At 39.7% G+C, this 25,047-nt stretch overlaps 1 protein-coding gene across 4 annotated transcripts in view; it reads left to right on the top strand.

Annotated features, from left to right (window-relative positions):
- The window catches only part of LOC140201840 (AP2-associated protein kinase 1-like), a 149,865-nt gene that overhangs the window by 46,179 nt on the left and 78,639 nt on the right, over positions 1 to 25,047 (top strand). For all 4 annotated transcript variants that reach the window (XM_072266554.1, XM_072266553.1, XM_072266556.1 and 1 more), the window contains exons 4-10: positions 319 to 461; positions 2,182 to 2,303; positions 16,344 to 16,425; positions 18,493 to 18,625; positions 20,123 to 20,226; positions 20,927 to 21,006; positions 22,450 to 22,604. In XM_072266554.1, the coding sequence (XP_072122655.1) occupies positions 319 to 461; positions 2,182 to 2,303; positions 16,344 to 16,425; positions 18,493 to 18,625; positions 20,123 to 20,226; positions 20,927 to 21,006; positions 22,450 to 22,604 (819 nt within the window). The remainder of the gene's footprint in view (positions 1 to 318; positions 462 to 2,181; positions 2,304 to 16,343; positions 16,426 to 18,492; positions 18,626 to 20,122; positions 20,227 to 20,926; positions 21,007 to 22,449; positions 22,605 to 25,047) is intronic.

Below are 25,047 nucleotides of genomic sequence, written 5' to 3'. Positions count from 1 at the left end.
GACGTCACGAACATAGACAAGGTATGTCATTAGGTACGTCAAAGCACATCCACTCCAGTTTTCATCCCTGGTCTCCAAACAGCACTTAGTAGGTCAAGAAATTCTGTGTAGCTTTTGATGTACTTAGAGATTGCTAGTTGAATTGATGTCTATACCTACCTTGAGAATGTGCTCCAGATTTATCTTTTTTTTTATTCTACACTCTGGCCTGTATTGTATATAAAGTTTTCTGTAGTTCTGTTTAAATATTTGTTTGCTTCAGCTCAGTTTTTGCGCTTTGAGAGACTGGGTTAAACTAACATACACCTCTTGTTGCAGGAGGTCAAGTGGTGAACCTGATGAACCAGCGGTTACAAACGGGATTCACTGAGAACGAAGTATTGCAGATATTTTGTGATACCTGTGAAGCAGTCGCAAGGTTGCATCAGTGCAAGACCCCCATCATCCACCGAGATCTAAAGGTGATCAGGTTGTCCGCTCTTCGTAGGAGGGTTCGGTAGAATATTCTGCAGAATATGATGTCTAAGGTGCCATGGGAGCATAGTGGTTAGCGTGATGCTATTGCAGCTCTGGGTGTTCCAGAGTTTGGAGTTAATCCTGGCGGTGTCTCTAAGGAGTTTGTACATTTTCCCCATGAACCATGTGGGTTTCCTCTGGGTGCTCCTGTTGCCTCCCACAGTCCAAAGACCTACTGTTTGGTAGGCTAATTGGTCATTGTAAGTTGTCCAATGATTAGGCTAGTGTTAAATAGGTAGCTGCTGGGCAGCCCTGTTCCACGCTGTATCTCTAAATAAAACTTTGAAACTTTTAGCTAATCTTGTTAGTTTGTTATGTTCATGTTTGAAGAAAATTTGTGTGAGCATGCAAAACTCTTAAAGAAGGGAAAGATAATTTTGTATGTGCAACATTTTAAAAGAGTCAGTACAGTAAGTTTTTTTGTAGCTGTGAAACATTTAAGAAATGCATAGGCAGCAGTATTAAACAGTGATATGCAACACTGCTTACTCTCCTCTGCTGCAGTGAATCCATTAAGTACTGTTCTGCCAGACAGCTTTTCTCTTTGTGGTTCCATAACTGAAAGACAGATATAAAATATTCTGTCATAACATGTGATGAGAGTTACTTTCCATGCTATCCTGTGTAAGAATTCACAAGTAAAATGCCCTGCCCAATTTCCTCCATATATCCTCCCCACTCTAACCCCAGTGTATTGAAATCTGACTTCAAGGCCATGCATCGTTCTGTATACTACCTCTTTTCTGCCTAGAGTAGGGGTTCCCAGCAGTTTTTATGCCATAGACCCCGGGTTGGGAACTCCTGCAGTGATACAATGTGAGCCAAAAGCAGTACCTTTCTCTACAAGGCCTTGGTTCTTCCCCTCTCACTGGCTTATTGTAAGCACAAAGTAGAGTCATGCCACGTAATGGACAAGTTTGTTTTTATGTTAATTGTCCATATTGATTTTTTTGAGTGTACGTATTTTTGGAAAAACTACATTTTCTAATAAATGAGTTGGCATTTGCAATGATTGCTGTAGACCTGAGTGGTTATAAACTTGAGCCCCTGTTCTAAGAGGGGTATGCAATTTCAATAAGTGGGGCTCAGAGAGTCATAAAATGGCTTCTATATTCTTGGGGTTTAGGAAGAGGACTTTTTTTGTTTTGTCTAGTTATTGACTTCAGTTTGGTAGCGTAATGGAGGTGATGGTTTCCTCAAATTTTTCCAACTTGAATCCTTCCCACTATCGTGACAAAGTACATAGGAGCACCATTCTCTACATGCTCCTCTCCAAGTCACACATTGTGTTGGATGGTAATGTATTGCTGTTCCTTTATTTCTGGGTCTAATTCCTGTAATCCACAACCCAATATCATCAAACAGTATCTTCACCAGATGTACAGCAGTAGTTTTAGAAGGAGGTTCACCAGTACCTTGTGAGGAAGAGGAATAGGCAGTAAATTGTGACCTGTCCATTATGACCATTTCCCTTCAACTAATTTAAGAAAACACCATTGGTAACTGAAACTTCTGTAGCGAGACAGAGAACTGCATTGAGAAAGGCTGGGGTACATGACAAGTGGGGAGTATTAATGTGCCTAGTGTATTAAAAATGTATCCATGTTTATTCCAGGGAGTTAAAAATATTTCTCATTATTAGGTATTGGTGCTTTTTTTCTATAGGTTGAAAATATATTGCTTCATGACAAAGGGCACTATGTCCTCTGTGACTTTGGAAGTGCAACCAATAAATTCCAGAATCCACAGGTTGAAGGAGTCAGCATTGTAGAAGATGAAATTAAAAAGTAAGTGTCTGTTTTTCTGTTTTTGATAAAATGGTTGCCACTAATTGATATAAAATTGTATGAACAATATTTTTTTTATTCTTCCAAGCAATGTGGGTTCCTCAGGCTGAGGAAATTTTGGGTTCCTTATCCAAGAAAGGATGTGGTGGCATTGGAGAGGGTCCATGTTGCAAGGACGTGGCTAGTGCAGGACACAGGTGCTGAGGCAGGGTCGTTAGGCGTTAGCACCACCATGAACGGGGAGCCAGTATCCAGGAGACGATGCGGAGCTTAGAACTAACAGTTCTCAGGAATCAGGAAACAAGGTTACTCTCACTAGAGTCGACCAACGAACTGACAGCTTGTTGCTGTAGTCACAGGGTTTTTATCCTGCCGCTTCTGATGGGAAGCAGTTGCGTGAAGTTAGTGGAACCTGGGAATGATTGGAATCTAAATGAAGTGATTGAGGCCCAATTCTTGAGGCAATTGGCAAAGTGGGGGATTGCCAGAAGGGATCATGACAGTCCAAACGAGGTTCATGGGAATGATCCTGGGACTGGAAGGATTAATGTATGAGGAGTATTTGATGACTCTGGGCCTTTACATGCTGGAGTTTAGAAGAATGAGGTGGGATCTCCTTGAAACCTATGGAATATTGAAAGGCCAAGATAGCGTGGAAGTAGAGAGGATGTTTCCTATTGTGGGGGAATCTAGGACCAGAGGGCATAGCTTCAGAATAGGAGGATGTCTCTTTAAAACAGTAATGAGGAGGAATTTCTTTAGCCAGAGAGTGGTGAATCTGTGAATACATTGTCACAGACAGCTGTGGATGCCAAGTCAATGGGTACATTTAAAGAGGAGGTTGATAGATTCTCGATTAGTTAGATGGCAAAGACTACGGGGAGAAGGCAGGAGGATAGGGTGGCGAGGGATAATAAGTCAGCTATGATGTATTGGCAGAGCAGACTCAATGGGCTGAACAACCTAATTGTACTACTATGTTTATGTCCTTATGATCTTGAATACTGTAGTCTTTTAAGTGTGGGTATTCCTACGTATCTGGTCTAGTAAAGTTGCAGTTATTGTACTGCATGAGTAATCCAGAAATGGTTCTAATGTAGTTGTGGAAAGCTGATTCGTGTGCTGATTCTAGGTTGTTTAAAATATCATAGCCACGAGGGAAAGGGAATTTGATGCTTTTATCTGACTCCGCCCACACAGTATCCTGCTGAATCCCTTGTGGAATGTGAGCTGTTGAAGTAGGGAGAGGGCTGGCCACCACCTTGATGTAGCTGCAGATGACTCAATGTAGCTTCACAGTCAAATACCTGGAAACAAGTTACTCTGTGTCAGAGACAGAGGGGTATTTTGGGTTATTAGTATCAGTTATTCGCTTTCTTGCCAACGATAGCTATTTTGGATGTCTGTAGCAGTTTTTGCATGTTGACGTAATCTTATTTACACAATAATGGCAGTCTTATGATCCCAAGGTTTAATTGTCAATAAACCTTTTAGGCTGGGGTCTTTACTTGGTCTTTATTCAAGATTTTCTGTAATTTTATGGTAGTGAGCAGTGTTTGGTCTATATTCATCGTCTTTAAAGGGTTGTTAAGTGCCTCAGGAAGTTTTGTCCTAACTTCAAAGATCGTCCTGTTGCTTCTGATGAAATAATTCCAGCAATGACTTTTTCAGCTCCAGCATGCAAAAGATCAAGCTGGTCATGGACGAGATGGATGGCTTCAAGTTGATCAAAGTGGCATGAATATTAATGATACACATTTTACATTGAGTCAGCAAGAAGTACTAACAAGATAGATTCAGAGGACTTGGATAAATTATTTAGTCAAGGGCTGTAAGCACAACTGAAAGCCTATGTTTATTGACCACCCCTAATTGCCATTGAAATGATTGATTAAAAACTGCCTTCTTGAACAGAGTTCTGATAACCATCTAAATATTCTGTTGGATTATCAGTGACCTTCTCATGACCTTGTACTATGTTTAGGAGTAATCATGAAGGAATTACAATACATGTAGAGTAATACTTTTGCATAATTTTTTGAAGTTCCCTGACTGTTCTCATTTTCAGTGATTGATTCTTGTACAACCCAGGAATCAGTCTGGTGAACCTTCTTTGTACTCCCTCTATGGCAAGGATGTCTTTCCTCAGATTAGTACTGTAATTGATTACAGTACTAAACACCATCAAATAAAATCCACAAAAGTACAAAAGTTGCAGAACTTTTATTTTATTTTTGACGTCATTGTAGCAGCTTTCCTGAAGACTCATTGTCACTGATTATTTTTGTCTGAGCAGGAGCTTAATTAATTTTTACACAATCAAAAATGATAAAAGCAACTTGCCTATTGCACTCAAATACTAATGCTTGTAAAATGCAATTCGAGTTTTCTAACCAGGCCACCGGCCTGCAGATAATGAACATTGAGCTAAACTGAATATGCTTGGACTCTCTTCAATTTTGCATTTGATATTCTGCGTTTTTTCTGCTCTTTTTTTTGGTGCAGTTGCACAATTTTTTTTCTTCATGTAGGGGTGGGGGATTTGAGTGGGTTTCATGGTTTTCTTTGTTTCATGGTTGTCTGCAGGGAAGATGAATCCCAGGGTTGTACACTGCATACATTATTTACACCCTGTCACGCTATTGGCATTTAGGGCAACAATGAAGATCCTCCATCTCTGGAGGTGTTCTGGGCTTCCTTCAATGTGGTAGTAGCTTCCTCTTGTTTTCTCTCCTGTCAGCCTACAAGTCCTGGGTGGAGACTCAAAAATTCCATTGCACTCACATGCAGAGTGGTATATTTGGATTTTCAAAAGGCTTTTGACAAGGTCCCACACAGGAGATTAGTGTGCAAACTTAAAGCACACGGTATTGGGGGTAAGGTATTGATGTGGATAGAGAATTGGTTGGCAGACAGGAAGCAAAGAGTGGGAATAAACGGGACCTTTTCAGAATGGCACGCAGTGACTAATGGGGTACTGCAAGGCTCAGTGCTGGGACCCCAGTTGTTTACAATATATATTAATGACTTAGATGAGGGAATTAAATGCAGCATCTCCCAAGTTTGCGGATGACACGAAGCTGGGCGGCAGTGTTAGCTGTGAGGGGGATGCTAAGAGGATGCAGGGTGACTTGGATAGGTTAGGTGAGTGGGCAAATTCATGGCAGATGCAATTTAATATGGATAAATGTGAAGTTATCCACTTTGGTGGCAAAAACAGGAAAACAGATTATTATCTGAATGGTGGCCGATTAGGAAAAGGAGAGGTGCAACGAGAGCTGGGTGTCATTATACACCAGTCATTGAAAGTGGGCATGCAGGTACAGCAGGCAGTGAAAAAGGCGAATGGTATGCTGGCATTTATAGCAAGAGGATTCGAGTACAGGAGCAGGGAGGTACTACTGCAGTTGTACAAGGCCTTGGTGAGACCACACCTGGAGTATTGTGTGCAGTTTTGGTCCCCTAATCTGAGGAAAGACATCCTTGTCATAGAGGGAGTACAAAGAAGGTTCACCAAATTGATTCCTGGGTTGGCAGGACTTTCATATGATGAAAGACTGGATGAACTAGGCTTATACTCGTTGGAATTTAGAAGATTGAGGGGGGATCTGATTGAAACGTATAAAATCCTAAAGGGATTAGACAGGCTAGATGCAGGAAGATTGTTCCCGATGTTGGGGAAGTCCAGAACGAGGGGTCACAGTTTGAGGATAAAGGGGAAGCCTTTTAGGACCAAGATTAGGAAAAACTTCTTCACACAGAGAGTGGTGAATCTGTGGAATTCTCTGCCACAGAAACAGTTGAGGCCAGTTCATTGGCTATATTTAAAAGGGAGTTAGATATGGCCCTTGTGGCTGAAGGGATCAGGGGGTATGGAGAGAAGGCTGGTGCAGGGTTATGAGTTGGATGATCAGCTATGATCATACTGAATGGCAGTGCAGGCTCGAAGGGCCGAATGGCCTACTCCTGCATCTATTTTCTATGTTTCTATGTTTCATTGCTGTTTCCGTACAGTTTTGTTGTTAACCCTGAGCTGAACCCTTGAACCTGGGGGACTGGTGGACCACTTTTAGTCTGGCCTCTACCCTTTGACCTGTTTGGCACATGAGAATCATAATCAGGTATATTATCACCAACATGTGTCATGAAATTTGTTAACTTAGCAGCAACAATTCAATGCAATACATAATATAGAAGAAGAAAAAAATAATAGTAATAACAAATAGATAAGTAAATCAATGACAGTATACGTTTATTTAATAGATTACAATCGTGCAAAAACCAGAAATAATAAATATTTTAAAAGTAAGGTAGTGTTCATGGGTTCAATGTCCATTTAGGAATGGCAGAGGGAAAGAAGCTGTTCCCGAATTGCTGAGTGTGTGCCTTCAGGCTTCTGTACCTCTTACCTGATGGTAACAGTGAGAAAGGGCATGCCTTGGGTGCTGGAGGTCCTTAACAATGGACGCTGCCTTTCTGAGACACCGCTCCTTGAAGATGTCCTGGGTACATTTTAGGCTAGTACCCAAGATGAAGCCACCTAAATTTACAACCCTCTGCAGCTCTTTTCGGTCCTGTGCAGTAGTCCCCTCCATACCTGACAGTGATGCAGTGAGCCAGAATGCTTTCCATGGTACATCTATAGAAGTTTTTGAGTGTATTTGTTGACATACCAAATCCCTTCAAACTCCTAATGAAGTATAGTCGATGTCTTGCCTTTTTTATAACTGCATGGATACATTGGGACCAGGTTAGGTTGTCAGAGATTTTGACACCCAGGAACTTGAAACTGCTCACTCCCTCCACTACTGATCCCTCTATGAGGATTGGCATGTGTTCCTTCGTCTTACCCCTCCTGAAGTCCACGATCAGCTCTTTTCGTTTTACTGATGTTGAGTACAAGGTTGTTGCTGCATGTGTGACCCTGCCAAGAGCCAAAGCATAAAACTCTGACTACAGCCAACTTAGCTCTCTGGGGCATGATTCACACAAGCCTCCAAATGCTAGGACAAGGTTGTGGTCCTCCTGGAGGCTACTGCATTCATTCTTTGATAATTAAATAATCTTCGAATCTTTGCATCATACAGAATAACACCCCTCTAGTAAACATTACACCAGAAATTGTTATGTTACAAACATACTTAACCAGGTGTACTGGTTTGCATTTCTATGCGTTGGTGGTGCTGTGCATTGTGCTAGTGAGGAAGTAGCTACTTACCAGTACTGAAATTGTGAAAGCGAGATATGATGTAGGACAAAAACTGAAATACATATTTACTGTAAATTTGATTAGACTGCATTTATGAATACTTTGAATCATTCTCGATTCTGTATTATTGAAAAGGATATAAGAATATTGGTCAATAAGCAGGATTACAAAGCTGATATCAAAGCTAGCAAAAAAGATACAGTGAACTATCCCAATAAAAAGCAGTATGAGAATTGACTGAGAAAGCAATAGAATGCACTGTATGTTGACAGGGTTGAATGAAGATCAGTATGAGGAGGTTTCCATAGGTAGAAATACCTGTTCCTGTGCTGTTAACATCTTATACTCCCATTTAGCTTCGGGGAACAGTGTATATTATAGTCAAAAACAACTTGTTGCCCCATTATAGAAAGACTGTGGAGATGGTACAGAAGAGGTTTACCGGGATGCTGCCTGGATTAGAGATCTAAAAGGAAAGGTTGGATAAACTTGAGTTGTTCTCCCTAGAGCATCGAAGGATAAGGTGATATGAGGGGCAAGTTTTTTTATGCAGAGAGTGGTAAATGCCAACAATAAGATACTAGGGGCAGTTTGGAATCAGGCAGTCTGGTAGCATTTAAAAGGCTTTTAGACATGATATGAAGGGAATGGAGGAATATGGATGATACACAGGAAGAAGACTATAAATATCATTTGGCATCAAGATTGGTTACAGCCTTGTGAGCTGAGTGGCCTGTGCAGTCCTGCACTGTTCTATGGTGTTCTATATTGTTTTACCGTTTTGTCAAAGCAATTGCAAGATTGCAAAGCCCTGGGCAAGAATCCCATGCAAATAATTATTGTTCAACAATATAAAATTAGTTCTTAGCCATAAAGACCGAGCCTTGAATGTAGGACCTTTAGGACCTTGAGAACCTTGGATGAAATCAAGTTGTTTTAAATGTAAGTTAACATCAAACCTTTTGAAATGTGATATTACCCAGCAAGTTGCCACAGATAGCAGTGCACCACTGACCAGTCATTCTGATTATTGATGGTGATTAGGCTTTAGAATATAGCCATGTGATCCTTTATCTTGGAAAGCATATGTGGCCTTGGTTTAATATCTCAACATAAAGATACTATCTTGGAATATGTAGCCTTCCCTCAGTACTGTGTTAAACTGGTAGGCTAGGCTATTGTGCTCAACTCAGAGAGTAGACACAGCCTATAACCTTCTGACTCAGAGGTGAGAGTGCTGCAACTGAGCCAGCTCAATCATCAGAGAGCTTATGATTTAGAACAAACAAAAGGAAGGATGCTTCCCTTTGTTTGTTCAAAATCATCAGCTCTCTGTAGGCACATTAGCCTGGTTTGAAAAAAGACCTACTTGAGTTATGTAGAGGTTGAACCTGTCTCTGATCCGCAATTATTGCACCAAGTAGGAGCTGGCATTTTTCCCAAATGTGGATAGCAATCCTGATGCAGCAATGCGTTAATAAGAATTAGTTGTGGCACAGACTTCCCTCGAGTATTTTTTTCCATATATTTAATTTATTGTTCTGTATTTAATTTTGGTGACACTTAATGAGAGCAATGATGTCTTAATTTTTCCTTGTCTTTTGCTGTGTCTCATAACCAATGAGTATCTTAAGTATTCCTTCAAGCGAAATCGTACTTGAATATACATGTGAAGCAATTTGCTGCTCCTGCTGAGTAATTGAATTTGGAAGAAGGTTGAGCTGTCAATCTGTGTCATTAGAGTTTTGGTAATTTATTAATGGTTGGCACGTGTAATCTTCTAATTATATCCACTGGAAGTCTACATTTATAGGTTTTCTTCCTAAAGCAAGTTGTGTCTAATAAAGGCTGAAACAATAGGGTTAAGTACTAATGGTTAATTGCATGACAGTATCACTGTTGGGTGCATTCTTAGGATACGAGTCAAATGGTGCAATTAAGTGCATGTTATAAGCGCACTGAGATTCCACAATAATTGTGATTTCCTCCTCCAGAACAACAATCACCTCCACCCCCAACACACACCTCCAACTTGAAGAGCATTTATTTTATTTAGTTACCAAAATAAAGGACATTCTTGTAATAAAGCTTATTTGCTTTAGCTATGTTCAGCTGTGGAAAATATCAGGAAGTTTTGAAGCCTCGTGAAAATTTTGTTTAAGTGGAAAATACTATTCACATTTGTTTTTCAGTCAACAATTCCAAATTAACAGACAAATGTGCACAGAACAATGGTATAGCAGGCTTGCTTTTTGTGAACATGCACTGAGCTATTCTCAAATCAAGAATCTTCTATGTCATCTGAAGAGCAGTGGGCTGGTTTAATAATGTGTATCATGACCCATGTTACAAATACTGTGACTCACAAGGCTGGTTTGATGTCTCATTCCCAGCTTACATACTAGGGTTCTTTAGCTCTGTTCTTCCCATGATCCGGCAACCTATGTTTACTGGCTTGGGTGGGGCCATTGAATGGAGGGAATGAGTCAGAAAAATGTGATTCTTACAGTATCGCTTGCATTCATTGTTCAGTAGGTTAATCGAAAGCAAAGACAAGGATAAGTAGTTTCCTCCTTACATTTTTTTTTAAACATTATTTAATAACAACAATGAAATGGAGGTAAAGAGGGGCCTACGGCTCCCAGCAGCCAATCCATATACAGTGGATTCTGGTTAAATGTGATACATCGGGGTCAGTGCCATTTGGCCCAATTAAGTGCCTGCCTCAATTAACCGAAGTTTCATGGAAGTAGTTAAAAAGGTATAAAAAAGACAAACTATCATTTAACTGAGTAATAAATTATGTATTTAAATGAAAAACAGAACATAGAACACAACCAATACTACTGGTGATTTGCAGTCGTATCTGACAGTGACAGGGACCTTATGCAGGAGAGTTTTTAAAGTGTAAAATCCATTGCACTGGGGCAGTTCCACTCTCTCAACCTTGAAAGTCCGACTCCAGTGGTGCGGGGATCTTCCCTGGTTGCAGTGGATGACCATGACTTCCGTTCCTCGTCATGCCCTTTGTTCTCCTTGTAGCAAGACAGAACCACCTTCTTGGCCTTTGGATCTCACTGTAGATCTTATCTGCCCAGAGCACGGGAGCTGACTTTGCCTGCTAGGACAGGCATTATTCCTACCTCACCGGTTATGAGACCCGCTGGTTACCCTCACCTGGTTTAGCTCACCTGTTGAAGCTGTGTACAGGAGTGTGGCCACTGCCGCATGCAACAGCTAATTGAAGCCACGGGAGAGAGCTGAGTGTCCAGTGGGAACCAAAGGTAACATTCAAGATGATTGTCTATATGTTCAAATTCTTCATAGTTCCTAACTTGTTGAAGTACTGAAATGATTTCATTTTCACTCCCAGCCGTTTCTGGCATTTCCAGGTCTGAATGTTTGAAACTGTAGTGAGCAAAACAGTTTTAAGTTGCCTTACCGCTTATTTCTTGCCAACTATCAGTGACAAATGTTACTGCTTTTTAAGCACAAACACACCACAACTGTCTCCTGCCCCAATTAAGCACATAGTTTCCTAAATAAATGAAGGGAGTACCAGCTATTTTTTCAATTAGTTTTTGTTCTTGAGTTGTTCCAAAATAAGCAGCTGCCCTGATTAACCGATGGCCTAATCCAATTGTATTACTAAAACAATTTACTCATGAAAATATACTTTCTGTAATTAATTTATGTAAAATTATGTAGTGAAGCATAGTTAGTGCAAATTATAAGCATAAAACTTATCATGCTTAACTCAGAACAACGAGTATCGATCAAAATGACCAAGTAACATCCATTTTGGCTTGCCCTAAAGTTATCACAATGTCGTCTTCATTTAAATTAATTCAGAGAGATTTTTTTTTCTAACATATCCATAAAATATTGAGACTAAAGCACAAGAGGAAAATGTCATGCTGATCCAAAGTAGGTTTCTAAGAGATATTTTCCAAAATTATTCTCAACTAAGGTAAAGAATGGAAGACAAAAACCGATCAAAGGAAAGTTTGGTATGTTGTTCCACTGCCAAAGCTCAGATGAAACCAAAAAAAAACATGTTAATAAAACAGAAGGACCCAGATCATGAAGCCAATTATGATCTCATAGGTGTAGAAGGACAAAAATATCTGCAGACTTGTTAAAAAGCACATTTGATATAAATAGTAATTCCTAGCATGTTTCTGTAAGTTCCTTCAAAGAGAAAATATATTTGGCTGATGGATGTAAGATTCTTAGAGAAGTTCTCTCTTTTATGAATTCCATTGGATAGGTTACATTTTCTATTTCAAAATGCTGTTACTTATTACCATATATTAAAAGACACATTTAAGGCAACATGTATATAATACACAAAAATATAAAAAAGTAGAATCAGGACTAGGACACCCAACTTCTTAAGCCTTTCCAGCTATTCAGTATGATGATGAGTGACCTGCCCCCATTCTATTTTATGCCAGTTCCACAGAGTCCTAATTCCTAGACCTCTGGTGGAGGCAGGGGGAGGGGAGGCGGGGGTGTTGAGTCAGTGTTCCTCCTCTTAAAGTGATCTGGCTTTCATAACCTGTCATGGTAGAGACTTAGAAATATTTGCTACCCTCTGGGAGGCAGCTCAGTTTTAAATGACTTACCTTGTAACCATGTCCCCTTTGGGTAGTCTCTGTCATGGAAACATCTGAACATCTTCCCTGTCATGCCCCCTTAGAATCTTGTGTGTTTCAATAAGATGACCCCCATTCTTCTAAACTCCAAAGAACTTTTTTAACCATTTCTGATAGGGTAATTATTTCATCCCAGGATTTAACTTAGTAAATCATTTCCGGACTGCCTCCACTGCTAGCATGGCTTTTAAATATGGCGATGAAAACTGTACACTGTGGCCTCACCAACATAATATAGTGTTGTAATAATGCCTCTCTGTTTCTCTGCTCTATCCCCGTTTCAATATGGGCGGATGCATTATTTGCCTTCCTAATGACTGGCTGCATCTATATTCCAAATGTTTGCATTTTATTCACAAGAATTATTTATTATTTAATTTATTTATTGTTTAATTATTATTTATTTATTCCTGGAATCAGCTACTCCACTTATTTGTAGTCTTTCTCCATTTCAATAATGTTTGCCTTTTGATTCTCTTCAGTGAAGTACATGACTTCACATTTTTCTACATTAAGCTTCATTTAAAAAGTTTTACTCGGTTACTCAACCTGTTCATCTCCTGTCACAGAGTCCAGACTTCCCCATTATAGCATGTCCTCCCACGTATTTTTGTGCTTTCCATAAATTTGGGTATCTACACTCTGTCCCTCCTACATCTCATTAACAAATGAAGGCCAGTCAGGAACTGGTCTTTGGCGCAGTCTTTCCAGGCTGAAAATAAAACATCTATTCTGACACTTTCTGAGCAAAGCGGTCTTAAACCTATGTGAGCACATCTTCCCCAATGCCGTGAGCCTTCTCTGTGACACTTTCTCAAAAGCCTTCTGGAAAATCAAATATACTACAAGTTCTCTCATCTGCTTATGCATCATGGAAGAACTCCAGCAAATTTGTCAAATGTGATTGTCCTTTCTTGAAAGTATGTTAATTCATTTTGTTTGCTTCAGTTCTCTTTCTTTATTTCTTCCTTAATCATAGATCTCAGCTCCTTGTTGACATCAAATGTAGGATAGCTGGCCCATGGTTCCCTGCCTTTTGTCTCCCTCTTCTTGAACTTGGGGACACATTTGTGATTTTTCAATCTACTGGCATCTGTCCAGAATTTAATAACATTCAGTAGTGTGGAAGATATGCCAATCTGGCACCACCAAAGTCCTGAATGTGCTCAGTTAACAGATCTTTACAGTACCTGAGCACTCATGATAATAAAATCAGATTTGGTTTTGGTTGGATTAGAGTCTAAATTGTGTTTTTTTGTAGTTTAATTTTCTTTATGCTTGCTTATATTTTTATATAATCACTGTTATGTAATTGTCCAGTAATTGTAGTCAGCTAGTATTGTATATTTCTAGCAGTTTCTCTGTAGCCTGTGTCATAGGTTGTTCCTTATCAATGGAATGTCTCTTACAGTATGTGTTTAGTCTGAGTTCATTTTTAGCATAAGGTGACCATGACCTCTTGTTTCTTTGTTCTCTCGCTTCACACTCTCCTTCTACAGTGGCGTAAGTTGGTTATTGTTATTAACACAAGAGGTTTTGCAGATGCTGAAAATCCAGAGCAACACACACAAAATGCTGGAGGAACTCAGCAGGCCAGGCAGCAGCTGTGAAAATGAATCCACAGTCGATGTTTCAAACTGGAAAGGAAGGGATAGAAGCCAGGATGTGGGGGGAGGGGAAGGAATACATGCTAGAAGGTGATAGGTGAAGCCACGTGGGTGTAGGAGGAGAGTTTAAGTAAGAATCTAGGAGGTGATAGCTGGAGAAGGTAAAGGGCTGGAGAAGAAGGATTCTGATAGGAGAGGAGAGTGAACCATGGGAGAAAGGGAAAGAGGAGGGGCATCAGGGGGAGGTGATAGGCAGATGAGAAGAAGCGAAGAGGTAAGAGGGGGCCCAGAGAAGAGATTTGAAAAGGGAAGGGGAAGAAGAAAAATTACCAAAAATTGGAGATGCTCCTGTTCATGGCATAAGGTGTTGTTTCTCCAACCTGAGAGTCCCCTCACCCTTTTCTCAGTTTCTTCATCTCCACCACATCTGTTCCCAGAAAGAAGCTTTCCTTTCCAGGACAACAGAGGTGTCCTCCTTCTTCAAAGAATGAAGTTTCCCTCCCTCCACCATTGATGCTGCTCCCTACCCGCATCTCTTCCATTTCCTGGACATCCGCCCTCACGCTATCTTCCTGCCCCCTTAACAGTGATAGAGTTCCTCTTGTCCTTACCTACCACTCCATGAGCCTCCTCATCCAGCACATCATTCTCTGCAGCTTAATACCATCTTCCAAAGGACCTACCACTAAACACATCTTTATCCCTCCCCACTCTCTGTTTGCTACAGGGATCACTTCCTTCATGATTCCCTTTATCCATCCCCACTAATCTCCCTCCTGGCACTTATCCCTGCAAGTGGAAGAAATGCTCCACCTGCTCATTTACTTCCTTGCTCACCTCCACTCAGGGTCCAAAATACTTCTTCCAGGTGAGGTAATACTTCAAAACTGGTGCTTCTGTGTCCCGTGCTTCCAATGTGGCCTCCTCTACATTGATGAGACCAAAGGTAAATAGGGGGACCGCTTTGTCAAGCAGCTTCACTCCATCTACAAAAACAAGATTTCTCAGTGCCAACCATTTTAATTCCCATTCATGTTCCAACATGTCAGTCCGTGATCTCCCCTACTGGCACGATGAGCTTCCTCTCTGGTAGGAGCAACATCTCATATTCCATCTGGGTAGCCTGCATCCTGATGGCAAAAACTTTGAATTCTCTAACTTCCAGTAATCTTTCCCCCTCCCTCTTCCCTCTTTTTAAATTTCCCAATCTGGCTCCCCTCTTACCTCTTCTCCTCACTTGCCTATCACCTCCCCCGGTGCCCCTTATCCTTCCCTTTCTCCCATGGTCCACTCTCCTATCAGATTCTTTCTTTTCCAGCCCTTTACTTTTCCACCTGTCATGTTCCACCTTCTCATTTCAACCCCCCCCCCCCACCTACCTGGCTTCACCTATCACCTTCAAGCTTGTACTCCGCCCCTCCCCCACCTTCTTATTCTTGATTCCTCCCCCTTCCTTTCCAGCTCCGATGAAGGACCTCAGCCCGAAACATCAACTGTTTATTCATTTCCATAGATGCTGCCTGACCTGCTGCGTTCCTCCAGCATTCTGTGTGTGTTGCTCTGGTTATTGCAATTTATTTGTTATGAACACCTAGTAAAACAGCCATAACTGCAAGTTTTATGCCTCGTTCTTGACTTCTGAAGAACCTGTGGATCATAACATCCCCAACCTCACAAAAAGGATCATCAGTGTATGTGTTAGTCATTCACAAGATGACATTAAGCAATCTTAATTGAAAATGCATTATGTATCACATCTGTGGCCATATCCTGGGACCCTTCTTTAAATTAAGAGATTAAAGATTGATTATGTAAATCCCATGGTTTATTGTAACAATAAAGTTTGCCCTTTTGATTCCTAAAATCTGAAAACTACATGCTTTAGCGTGTCTGATTTGTCTGTCCCCATTGCAGGGTTGCACTGTAAAGAAAGCCTTGAATTTATATAACATAGCCTCAGTGGCTATGTTATTTATCAACCAAATTGCTTTGAACTGAAGTCACAGACCACAGAAGTAAATCAAAAATCTGATTGTCCTGCTAATCTGATTGGAGTTGATTGGAAACAGACATTTTTTAAGGACAATTGAGAATAACTTTGCCCTTGATCAAGTAATGCTTTGAGTTTCCTCAACTGTTAGTTCGATAGAAGTTCATTTTAACAGACCACGGAGCTAACTTGTGTTTTTCTTAGAGAATCAGTTTGTGTAGATAGAAATAAACAGAAATAATAATATTACTTAGATGGAGGCATCTTTAAAGACACCAAGTGAACCTAACTAGAATAATAAAAGTAATAAGCAATCTGCTGGAGGAAACCGGCGGGTCAAGCTGCTTTCTGATGCAGGCTTTTAACTCAAAATATCGACAATTCGTTTCCCCTTGCAGATATTGCTTGACCTGCTGAGTTCCTCCAGCATATAATTTATTACTCCAGATTGTAGCATCTGCAATCTCTTGTGTCTTCAATAATAAAAGTAAGTTGTTGTCTATCCTGATGAACTAAATGCAGGTTAAACTCAAATTAGAAGCTGAAGCCTTCAGCCCTACTCTTTGTATTACTCAGGTATACAACTCTGTCCTACCGAGCTCCTGAGATGGTAAACCTATACTGTGGTAAAGCTATCACCACAAAGGCTGACATATGGGTGAGTAGAGGAAAACCAATTAGTGTCTCATATTATGAATGAGAGTGCTTGCATAAAAGGGAATATTTGCTTAGGCATTTCCTGATTGTGCGCCGTTGATGTAATGGGAAGATTTAGACATGCCAATACTTTAACATGACTGGTTTTTACCATATTAGCAACAGTGCAAACTTGCACTTGTTCAATTCATAATGTCGGTTAATGGGTGGCAGGCTTGATATAACGTCTCTAACAAAGGAGGTGTAAGGTGCTCCTTCCTTCTGCTAGCCTACCCTTGGTCAAGGTATAACAGCTGCACCCCCCCGCCCCCCAAATCAGGGTCACTTGAAGCCATGGGTGGTGAATGGTCATATGAGCAGCTGGTGCATATCACAAGTCCTGGTTATACGACCACTGACTCCAGGCAGACAATCTCCAAAGAGTATTGATAATGGCTGGGGTCACCCACCTTGTATGGACACTGCCCAGAAGAAGGCAATGGCAAACCACTTCCTGTAGAAAAATTTGCAAAGAACAATCATGGCCACTGACTATAATTGCCCACATCAAACGACACAGAACATAATGATGATGATGATGAATGTCAGTTAACTGGATGACCAATGAAGTAAAGTAAAGCCATTTTTGAAGAGTTAAAATCTGGCAAATAGTATATTTACAGCCAAGAGCCCCAACAGTTCTGTGTTTACAGTGCTCACAGTATGAAAGAATTGAACAGCTCAATATAAAAGTATTCCAGCAACTCACACTCCCCTGCTGGATAAGAAACAATATTGACCAGGTCATCTGCCTGGTGCTCGTCAAATATTTCCCTGCATCTTTTACATCCAGTTCAGTGGGCAGATAGCTGAGAGGTAACTGATGATATGGAAATCAGTGCAACATTCAGGGAGAGAAAGATATTCAGCTTGAGATGCAATGAGGACATTCAGATTTATGTTTCTGCCTTTTATTATTGCCTTAGCAGTTATAAAGTACTACTGATGAATAATACAACATTTCTAATGATTTCAAATAAATGCCATGACATGGAAAGGATTCATGCCTGAGTTTGTAGAGTTTACATCTGTAGAGTAAGGAAGTTTGTTGAAAAGGAACTTAATAAGTTCTCCAACTATCAAAGTTGACCAGGTTCTTCATTCCATAATACTAAAGATCTAGCTGTGCATAATTATAATGGTTAATTAAAGATAATTATTAACAGGAATAGTTTGCTTTTTTCCTAACATTATTAATATAACATCTCAGAAAAGATAACACTTGATAACGTCATCCTCCACTTGTGACTTGTATAGTGAGGCTGAACTAGTAAAAATCAACTTATTAAGGCCATCTTGTCAGAACATGCCATTTGGATGGCATTATTAAGTAGACAGGTATCTTAACATCAGAAATGACATCGTTCAGTTATAGAAGTCAGTGTAAGAGTCGGGGGGAGAAAGAAATGTTCAGGTTGAAGTGGGGGAGTCTGGAACCAGAAGACACAGTCTCCAAATACTAGGAAATCTCTTTAGAACAGAGATGAAGAGGAATTTATTTAGCCAGTGGATGATAAATCTGTGGAAATCAATGCCACAGAGGCTGTGGAGGTCAAATCATTGGGTATATTTAAAGCAGAGTTTGATAGTTTCTTGATTAGTAAGTGTCTCAAAGGCTGCAGGGAGAAGGTAGAAGAAAGGGGTTGAGGGGAAAATAAATTGCCCATTTTTGAATGGCAGAGCAGACGCAATTGGCTGAATGGCCTAAATCTGCTCATATATAGCATGGTATCATTACACTCATGATAAAGATCTTCATATTGATCAAGGGTGAATACTGGAGCTAAATAACTGATAGTAACATTTTTTTTGAGTACATCTGCAGTCAATTTGACAACTACTTTCAGAAGTGGTTTTGTAGAAGGCCCCTTTGCTGGAGTTTAGTCAACTTTAATTCCAAAACAATTTTGATGCAAGAACAATTGCTGAAAGGCCGACAAGTAACTGGTAGATATCAAACCAAGTCTAACGATCTGAACTTTTTCCATTGCCATTCGGCTTCTGGTAATTATATTGCTTTCTTTTTCAGGCACTTGGATGCTTACTGTACAAACTCTGCTTTTTTACACTACCATTCGGAGAAAGCCAGGTTGCAATCTGCGATGGGAACTTCACAATTCCAGATAACTCCAAATACTCCAGCGAGATGCACTGCCTAATAAGTACATACTGCCACATTTTTCAGTTTGTTTCCACTGCAGTTTCTTTTGAGCACTGCATTAATACTTGAACACTGAAACAAATTAGGATAAGTTTCCAAGATGCTTTGTTCGGTCAAATCCTTTTAATGCATCGTGAGAAGCAAGCATACTATTAATAAAGCAAAATTTGTGTTAAAGTTAAGGGAAAGGTTGTCTGGAAAGCTCAAAAAGATTAAAGACATTAAATTTGCAATATCATGGTGATATAGCATTTTCTAATCTTTGTTATTCATATTTAAACTATATAATCCTACCATAACTTAACTTACTGCCTTTGCCTGGTTTGGTGTTCAAGATATTTTGCTCAGTTTGTGACTGCTGGGATGTTAAAATGGTAGGAGATGGGTTTCATTGCTGGTCCCTTTTTGTTGGCCACACTATTCCTGACAAGTTTCAAACCAAAGTCTTTCATCCCATCAGTGCTATCTTTCTCTGTGCACCAATATGTATGAGTGCCATGACTGCAGTCTTGATACACATTTCTGCATCTATGCACCAGTCTTAAGAGCATCTTCCAGGCAGCAGATTAATTAGAATTGAAACCATAGAGGAAAAAAAAGCAATAAGGAGCAGTGGAGTACAAATTTAAAAGTGAAGCAGGTATTTTCCAAGGGTAATCAGAATCTGCTGGAAATCAATAATTATTTAGTTGATCTGAAATTATTTGCATACATTGAGAGTTTTTTTTTCCTAAATGAAAGTAACCTTGCTGGGAAATTAGTTTGTTCATCCTTCTGTTTGAAATTATTTTGCTTCATTCATGCAGAATTAAAGCTTTTATTAAGCTTAAATGTTTGATTTCGCACAAAACAATCAAACAGGAGTTAAAACATGATTATAAATTGATTCTTATTCAGATAAGAAAGGAGTTGAATCTGTTTTATCTACCTACATGTTGATCATAGTCTGTTGGCAGTCATTTTGTAATGTCCCAAACACGAGAAAATCTGCAGGTGCTGGAAATCATAGCAACACACGCAAAATGCTGGAGGAACTCAGCAGGTCAGGTAGCATCTGTGGAAAAGAGTAAACAGTCGGTGCTTCAGGCTGAGACCCTTCATCAGGACTGGTAAAAAGATTAGGTCAGAGCAAGTAGGTGTGGGGAGGGGAGGAAGAAGTACAAGTGAAACAAAGAGAGGGGGAGGAGTGAAGTAAAGCAACTTCTCAGCTATTTACTTCATATAGCTAGGGTATCTGAGACTTTTGCACAGTACTATATAGTTCAGTTTATATGCAAGAGTGGACCCTTCACAAAGTGAAGTTGGAAATGAAGGTGCAGGAGTTAGGATGTTATAGAATTGGAAATGAAACCCTGTTTCTGAACATATATAATTAAAATAATTTTCTTGTGATATAGAAAGTTTTGGAGCATGTGACAATATCCCAATGTTTTATTAAAACCAAAGCTGCTGTAACACTGAAATAAAATTGTCTTCTCACAATGGTTTCATTTTGCAGGATTCATGCTTGAACCAGACCCTGACAAACGACCAGATATTTATCAGGTGTCCCACTTTGCATTTAAACAAATTAGGAAGGAATGCCCTATCCAGAATGTCTCTGTAAGTCTAGAAATAATTTGAGGTCTATTTGCATTGACAGTGCATGAAAATATCATGTAAAACTTATCCATATCCAAATGAAATTTACTAACAGCATGTAATGGAGACTTCTCTGTAATGGTGCAGTGTGTTTTGGTTCCAGTGTGCTGTGGCATGAAATTATGTGAGTTTTCACAATTTGAGATATTGATCTTGTCAATGATTGGAGGTGTCAAGCGAACATTTAAACATGGAGAAATCAAGTAGAAATAAAACACTCATTGTCCAAAACAAATTGCTGACCTCACGTAAACATTTATTTAATAGTAATTTAGGTTCCATTGGTGAATGGAGCAGCCACCAATTTAACTGAATGCCTTACACATTTAGCTAAGTTAAGTGATAAATAGTACCTGAAAACAGACATTGATTTTTCAACCATAATTAATTCATTATATTTTTCAATAACGGAAATGTTCTATCTATACATAGTAGTGCCAGAAATGTTTTGAGGTTTTAATGGGCTGAAGAAATAAAGTTAGTCTGGTGCACTTGCATACACATCTTTTGGATTTAATGACTAATGCAATGCAAGTCTACACAGACCGAAAAACTGTCTGATCAGGTTTGAGAGAAAAATCTGAGAAAATAGTCTGTTTAACTTGAGATATAATAAAATAGTGAATTCACTCAATAATTTAATAATGACTTTGTTCTTCAGAATTCTCCCATTCCAGCGAAGCTTGTTGAGCCAGTGAAAGCGAGTGAAGCTGCTGCTAAGAAGACACAGCCCAAGGCGAGGTTAGCATCACCTTGTGCATAACTAAGTGGAGCAGGTGCTTGCCTTTTCAGAAAAAGCTATATTAGACTTTTGGGATCAATATTTTGTCTACCATTTCAGGAGATTAGTTTTTCGAATCATTAATGGCCTTCTGGTTGAACAGTAATGAGTTAGTTGACGGCTAGAGGTAGAGTGAGAAAGTTCAATTGTCTCATTTGGGGGCTCCAAATGAACATTAAATAAATCCTTATGGATGGAACATTGTATGTCTCTAAATGAAAACTGATTGTGTCTGAAAATGACACTGTTTTCAGAATATTTCAATGTCATGTTAATTGTAAATCAGCTCTATGAGCTGATTTATTGCTCAAAGAAACTGTAGTGTTTTTTTTTATTTGATTGTTCATTACTCGAGATTGTACAGTGTAGGTTTATTGAAATATTGCCCTTGAAGAGGGCTTCATAGTTCTGAAGGAAGATCAACTATATTTGATTACAGTGAATTCTGGTGAATTGGTACATATCAGGGCCAGAATATTTTGGCCCAATTAAGCAACAGCTCCAATTAGCCGAAATTTCATGAAATTTGTTAAAAACAGTATATAAAAGACCAACTGAGTAACAAGTTATGTATTTAAATGAAATACAGAAAAAAAATTAAAACACTACTAATAGTACTACTATACTATAAAACAGTGTATTAGTTCATAATAATTATTGACTGATGAATTCTTCCAGTGTACACAATGAGCAAAATCAGCACAGACCTGTAGTACAGATACTGGACTACCTTCAGACAATGCTATCAACAATTGCATCCTCTAAACCTTCATTTTCATTGCCACATTTAAGATGATTGTCAATACCTTCAAATTCATCGTAGTTTCTAACTTGTTGAATTAGTGAAATCGTTTCATTTTACTCCCTATTTCTTGCATCGCCAAGCCTGAATGCTTGAAATCATAGTGAGCAGAACAGTTCAGAATTGTCTTACTGCTTATTTCTCACCAATGATCAGTGACAAATATCAGAGATGTTTGAACAGAAACACACGCTATTGACACGATTTAAAATCTGTTCGCTCTAAACTTGATGTAGCATCTAATGGCCACACAAGTGCCTGTTACTGACACTAGTTAGTCCTAGTTAACCTGTTTGGCAAGTCTCCTGCCCCATTTAAGTGGCATAGTATACCCGAATAAGCAAAGGGAATCCTGGCAATTTTCTCAATTAGTTTTTATTCTTTAAAAGTTGCCCCAGCACAAAACTCACAAAAACTCCATAGACTTGGATAAAAATAATTCTCGCCATTCAGTGAGTTCTATTTTACTGAGTATTTGTTCTCCTGTTTACTTCAGTGCTGAAAAGAAAAGAAAAAATGAAATGGTGAAGAGAGATGCATGTTACAATGAACTGGATTTTGGTATCTCTCACTAAGTATAATATATTTCCTCACTTCCTAGGCTTACAGATCCAACTCCACCCACTGAGACCTCAATAGCTCCTCGCCAAAGGCCCAAAGCTGGACAGACTCCAGCCAACCCAGGAATGCTGCCAATTCAACCCTCCCTCACACCACGAAAGAGACCGTCTGCTCAGACAGTTGCACCGCCAGCAGGTCTGATGATTTGCATCCATGTTTTCTATAGTTCAAAATGCATCTCTATTGTGGGCCTGCTAGTATTGTAATTAGCATTTAAGTGCATCACATAAGCCCTTCAAATTTGTGTTATGAAGTAAATATAATGGTGTACAGAGAGTGAGAATTTAAATTATTAATATAAGTGAGTGGACTCAAGGATGGCTCCCCCTGCAGAGAAATATCCCTCTTATCCATGTCAGGTTGACACTTGGGAAAGACTGCTATGTATGCATTTCATTTCTGTGCATTCAGCATATAATAGAGACTGCTGTGATGACACAGTGTGTTTTGTCTAATATCTATCTGAATGAAGCATTCTGGGCATTGTAAGGTCAGCTGAGGTTCATTCAGTTCATTAAAATCTAGAAAACTCATTTGTTACTCTCATTAAAATAAAGCTATTTCTCCTGTACATTGACCTTATTGTATGAAGATGACATAATTTCTGTGCTTTTTCATTATTTTAAGAATTATTTCTGTTGGTTGCACTCCAGCAGTTTCCACTTACACCTGCTCCATGCTCTTTTGCATCTCATGTACCTTTTAGAAGATTATTCATCTTGTTTTCCTCAAGAGAAAAGTTCAATTTTCTACTAAAAGTCGACTTAATGGCTCAAAGCTGCACTTTCTAGATTTGCACATCTATCTTATGCCTATAATTAGACACAGAAGTCTGATTAGAACACTTTGCAGTGTGGCTCTCTGCATTAATATAGGCTGTGCTGTTTGGTATTCCAGGGCTTCGTTGATTCAGATTTAATATCACCGGCATATGCTGTGAAATTTGTTGACTTTGCAGGCAGCAGTACAATGCAATACATAATAACAGAGAAAAAAATGTGAATTACAGTAAGTATTCACAGTATTTGTGGTGACTGATGAGATGTGACAGTTCCTCAGTATTCACAGGAATAAAAAAGTAGTAAGTTAATTTTCATGGGTTCAGTGTCCATTCAGAAATCAGATGGCAGATGGGAAGAAGCTGTTCCTGAATTGTTGATTGTGTGCCTTCACTCTTTTGTACCTCCTCCCTGATGATAGCAGGGAGAATAAGGCATGACTTGGGTGATGGGGATCCCTAATGATCGACACCACCTTTTGAGACTTCAGTCCTTGAAGGTGTCCCGAATGCTATGGAGGCTAGTGCCCATGAGGGAGCTGACTAAGTTTACAACTCTCTGCAGATTACTTTGATTCTGTGTAGTAGACCCCCATACCAGATGGTCATGCAGCCAGTTAGAATGCTCTCCACAGTACATCCAGTGGTGTTCCTAAGGTATGGCAGGTATGGCACGTGCCCTGGGCACTACTTGAAGGGGGGTGCCACTGAACAGTTTCTATTAAAGTCAAACGAGCCATCCTTGGTTAGAGAAAAAAGAATTTTCTTCAGATGTATGATCTGTCTTTGATTATCATGGGTGAGAAGCACTAGGATGGCCTTATTTCAGAGCATTGTGTAAGAAGACCATGAAACGTTTCTTCACAGAGAAGAAGGAAAGTAGAGCTGAAGGACAGAAGAGAGGGAAGTTGGAGGCGGAGGAAGCCAAGAAGTTGAGCAAGTTCTTCATGCCCTTCTTTGAAAAGCACGGGACAAGTAGCTCGATGCCTTCCATGGAGTCCCTGCACCTGCTACAAGTTTGTTAGAATCCGAAGGTGGATCAAGTACAAATGAGGAGGAAGTCAAGTCAGATAAATCCAAGTATGAGGAGATTAAGAGTGAGGCTGCCACAGAGAACGTGGACATGACAGGAGGGGAAGACGATGGTGGTGGTGGTGATGTTGAGTTTATTGACGAGATTTTACCTGACAAGTTTGAACCTGACAACACTGAACCTAGTGAACTGGATGGTGTCAAAGAGCCTTGAACTGTTATACCAAAAGTGATTGAACAGCATGACATTGGAATTCTGAAGCTTGACAAGGATACTGGAAAAGCAATTCTGCCTAACGCATTGAGAATAGAAATAATAAAGCTGGGTTCGAAGTATTTCCAGAACAGTGAGGGGCCTTTCCTATCAACAAACAACCACTCAATGAACAAAACTTGGTTCAAGAGGAAATTGGGAAATGGTCGTGGTGAAGAAGTGACTCGCTCATGGCTGGTCTATTCCCCTTCTAAAAGGTCTGCATTTTTGTATCTGTTGTCTTCCCTATTCCCGGTCAGACAATCAATCCTCATTGGAGCAGGAAAGTAGATTCAACCAGTGGAAAGCACCTGAAAGGATTAGAGTTCATGAAAATGCCAAGGATCATTGGGAATGCTTCACACAGTGGAAAGAAATTTAGCTGGAAACAGAGGAGTTATTGACGCGGTATTTCAGTCACAGATTGAGAAGGAAAAGCAGAAGTGGCATGATAATCTTGACTAGAATCCTTCACTGCATAAAATTCCTTGCGACTCAGAACCTGGCTTTGCGAG

This window comes from Mobula birostris, chromosome 8 (genome assembly GCF_030028105.1).
Source record: "Mobula birostris isolate sMobBir1 chromosome 8, sMobBir1.hap1, whole genome shotgun sequence".
In the NCBI taxonomy this organism is placed as follows: Eukaryota; Metazoa; Chordata; class Chondrichthyes; order Myliobatiformes; family Myliobatidae; genus Mobula; species Mobula birostris.
The sequence above is the reverse complement of the archived record's forward strand: the minus strand, read 5'-3'. Positions and strand labels throughout refer to the sequence as shown.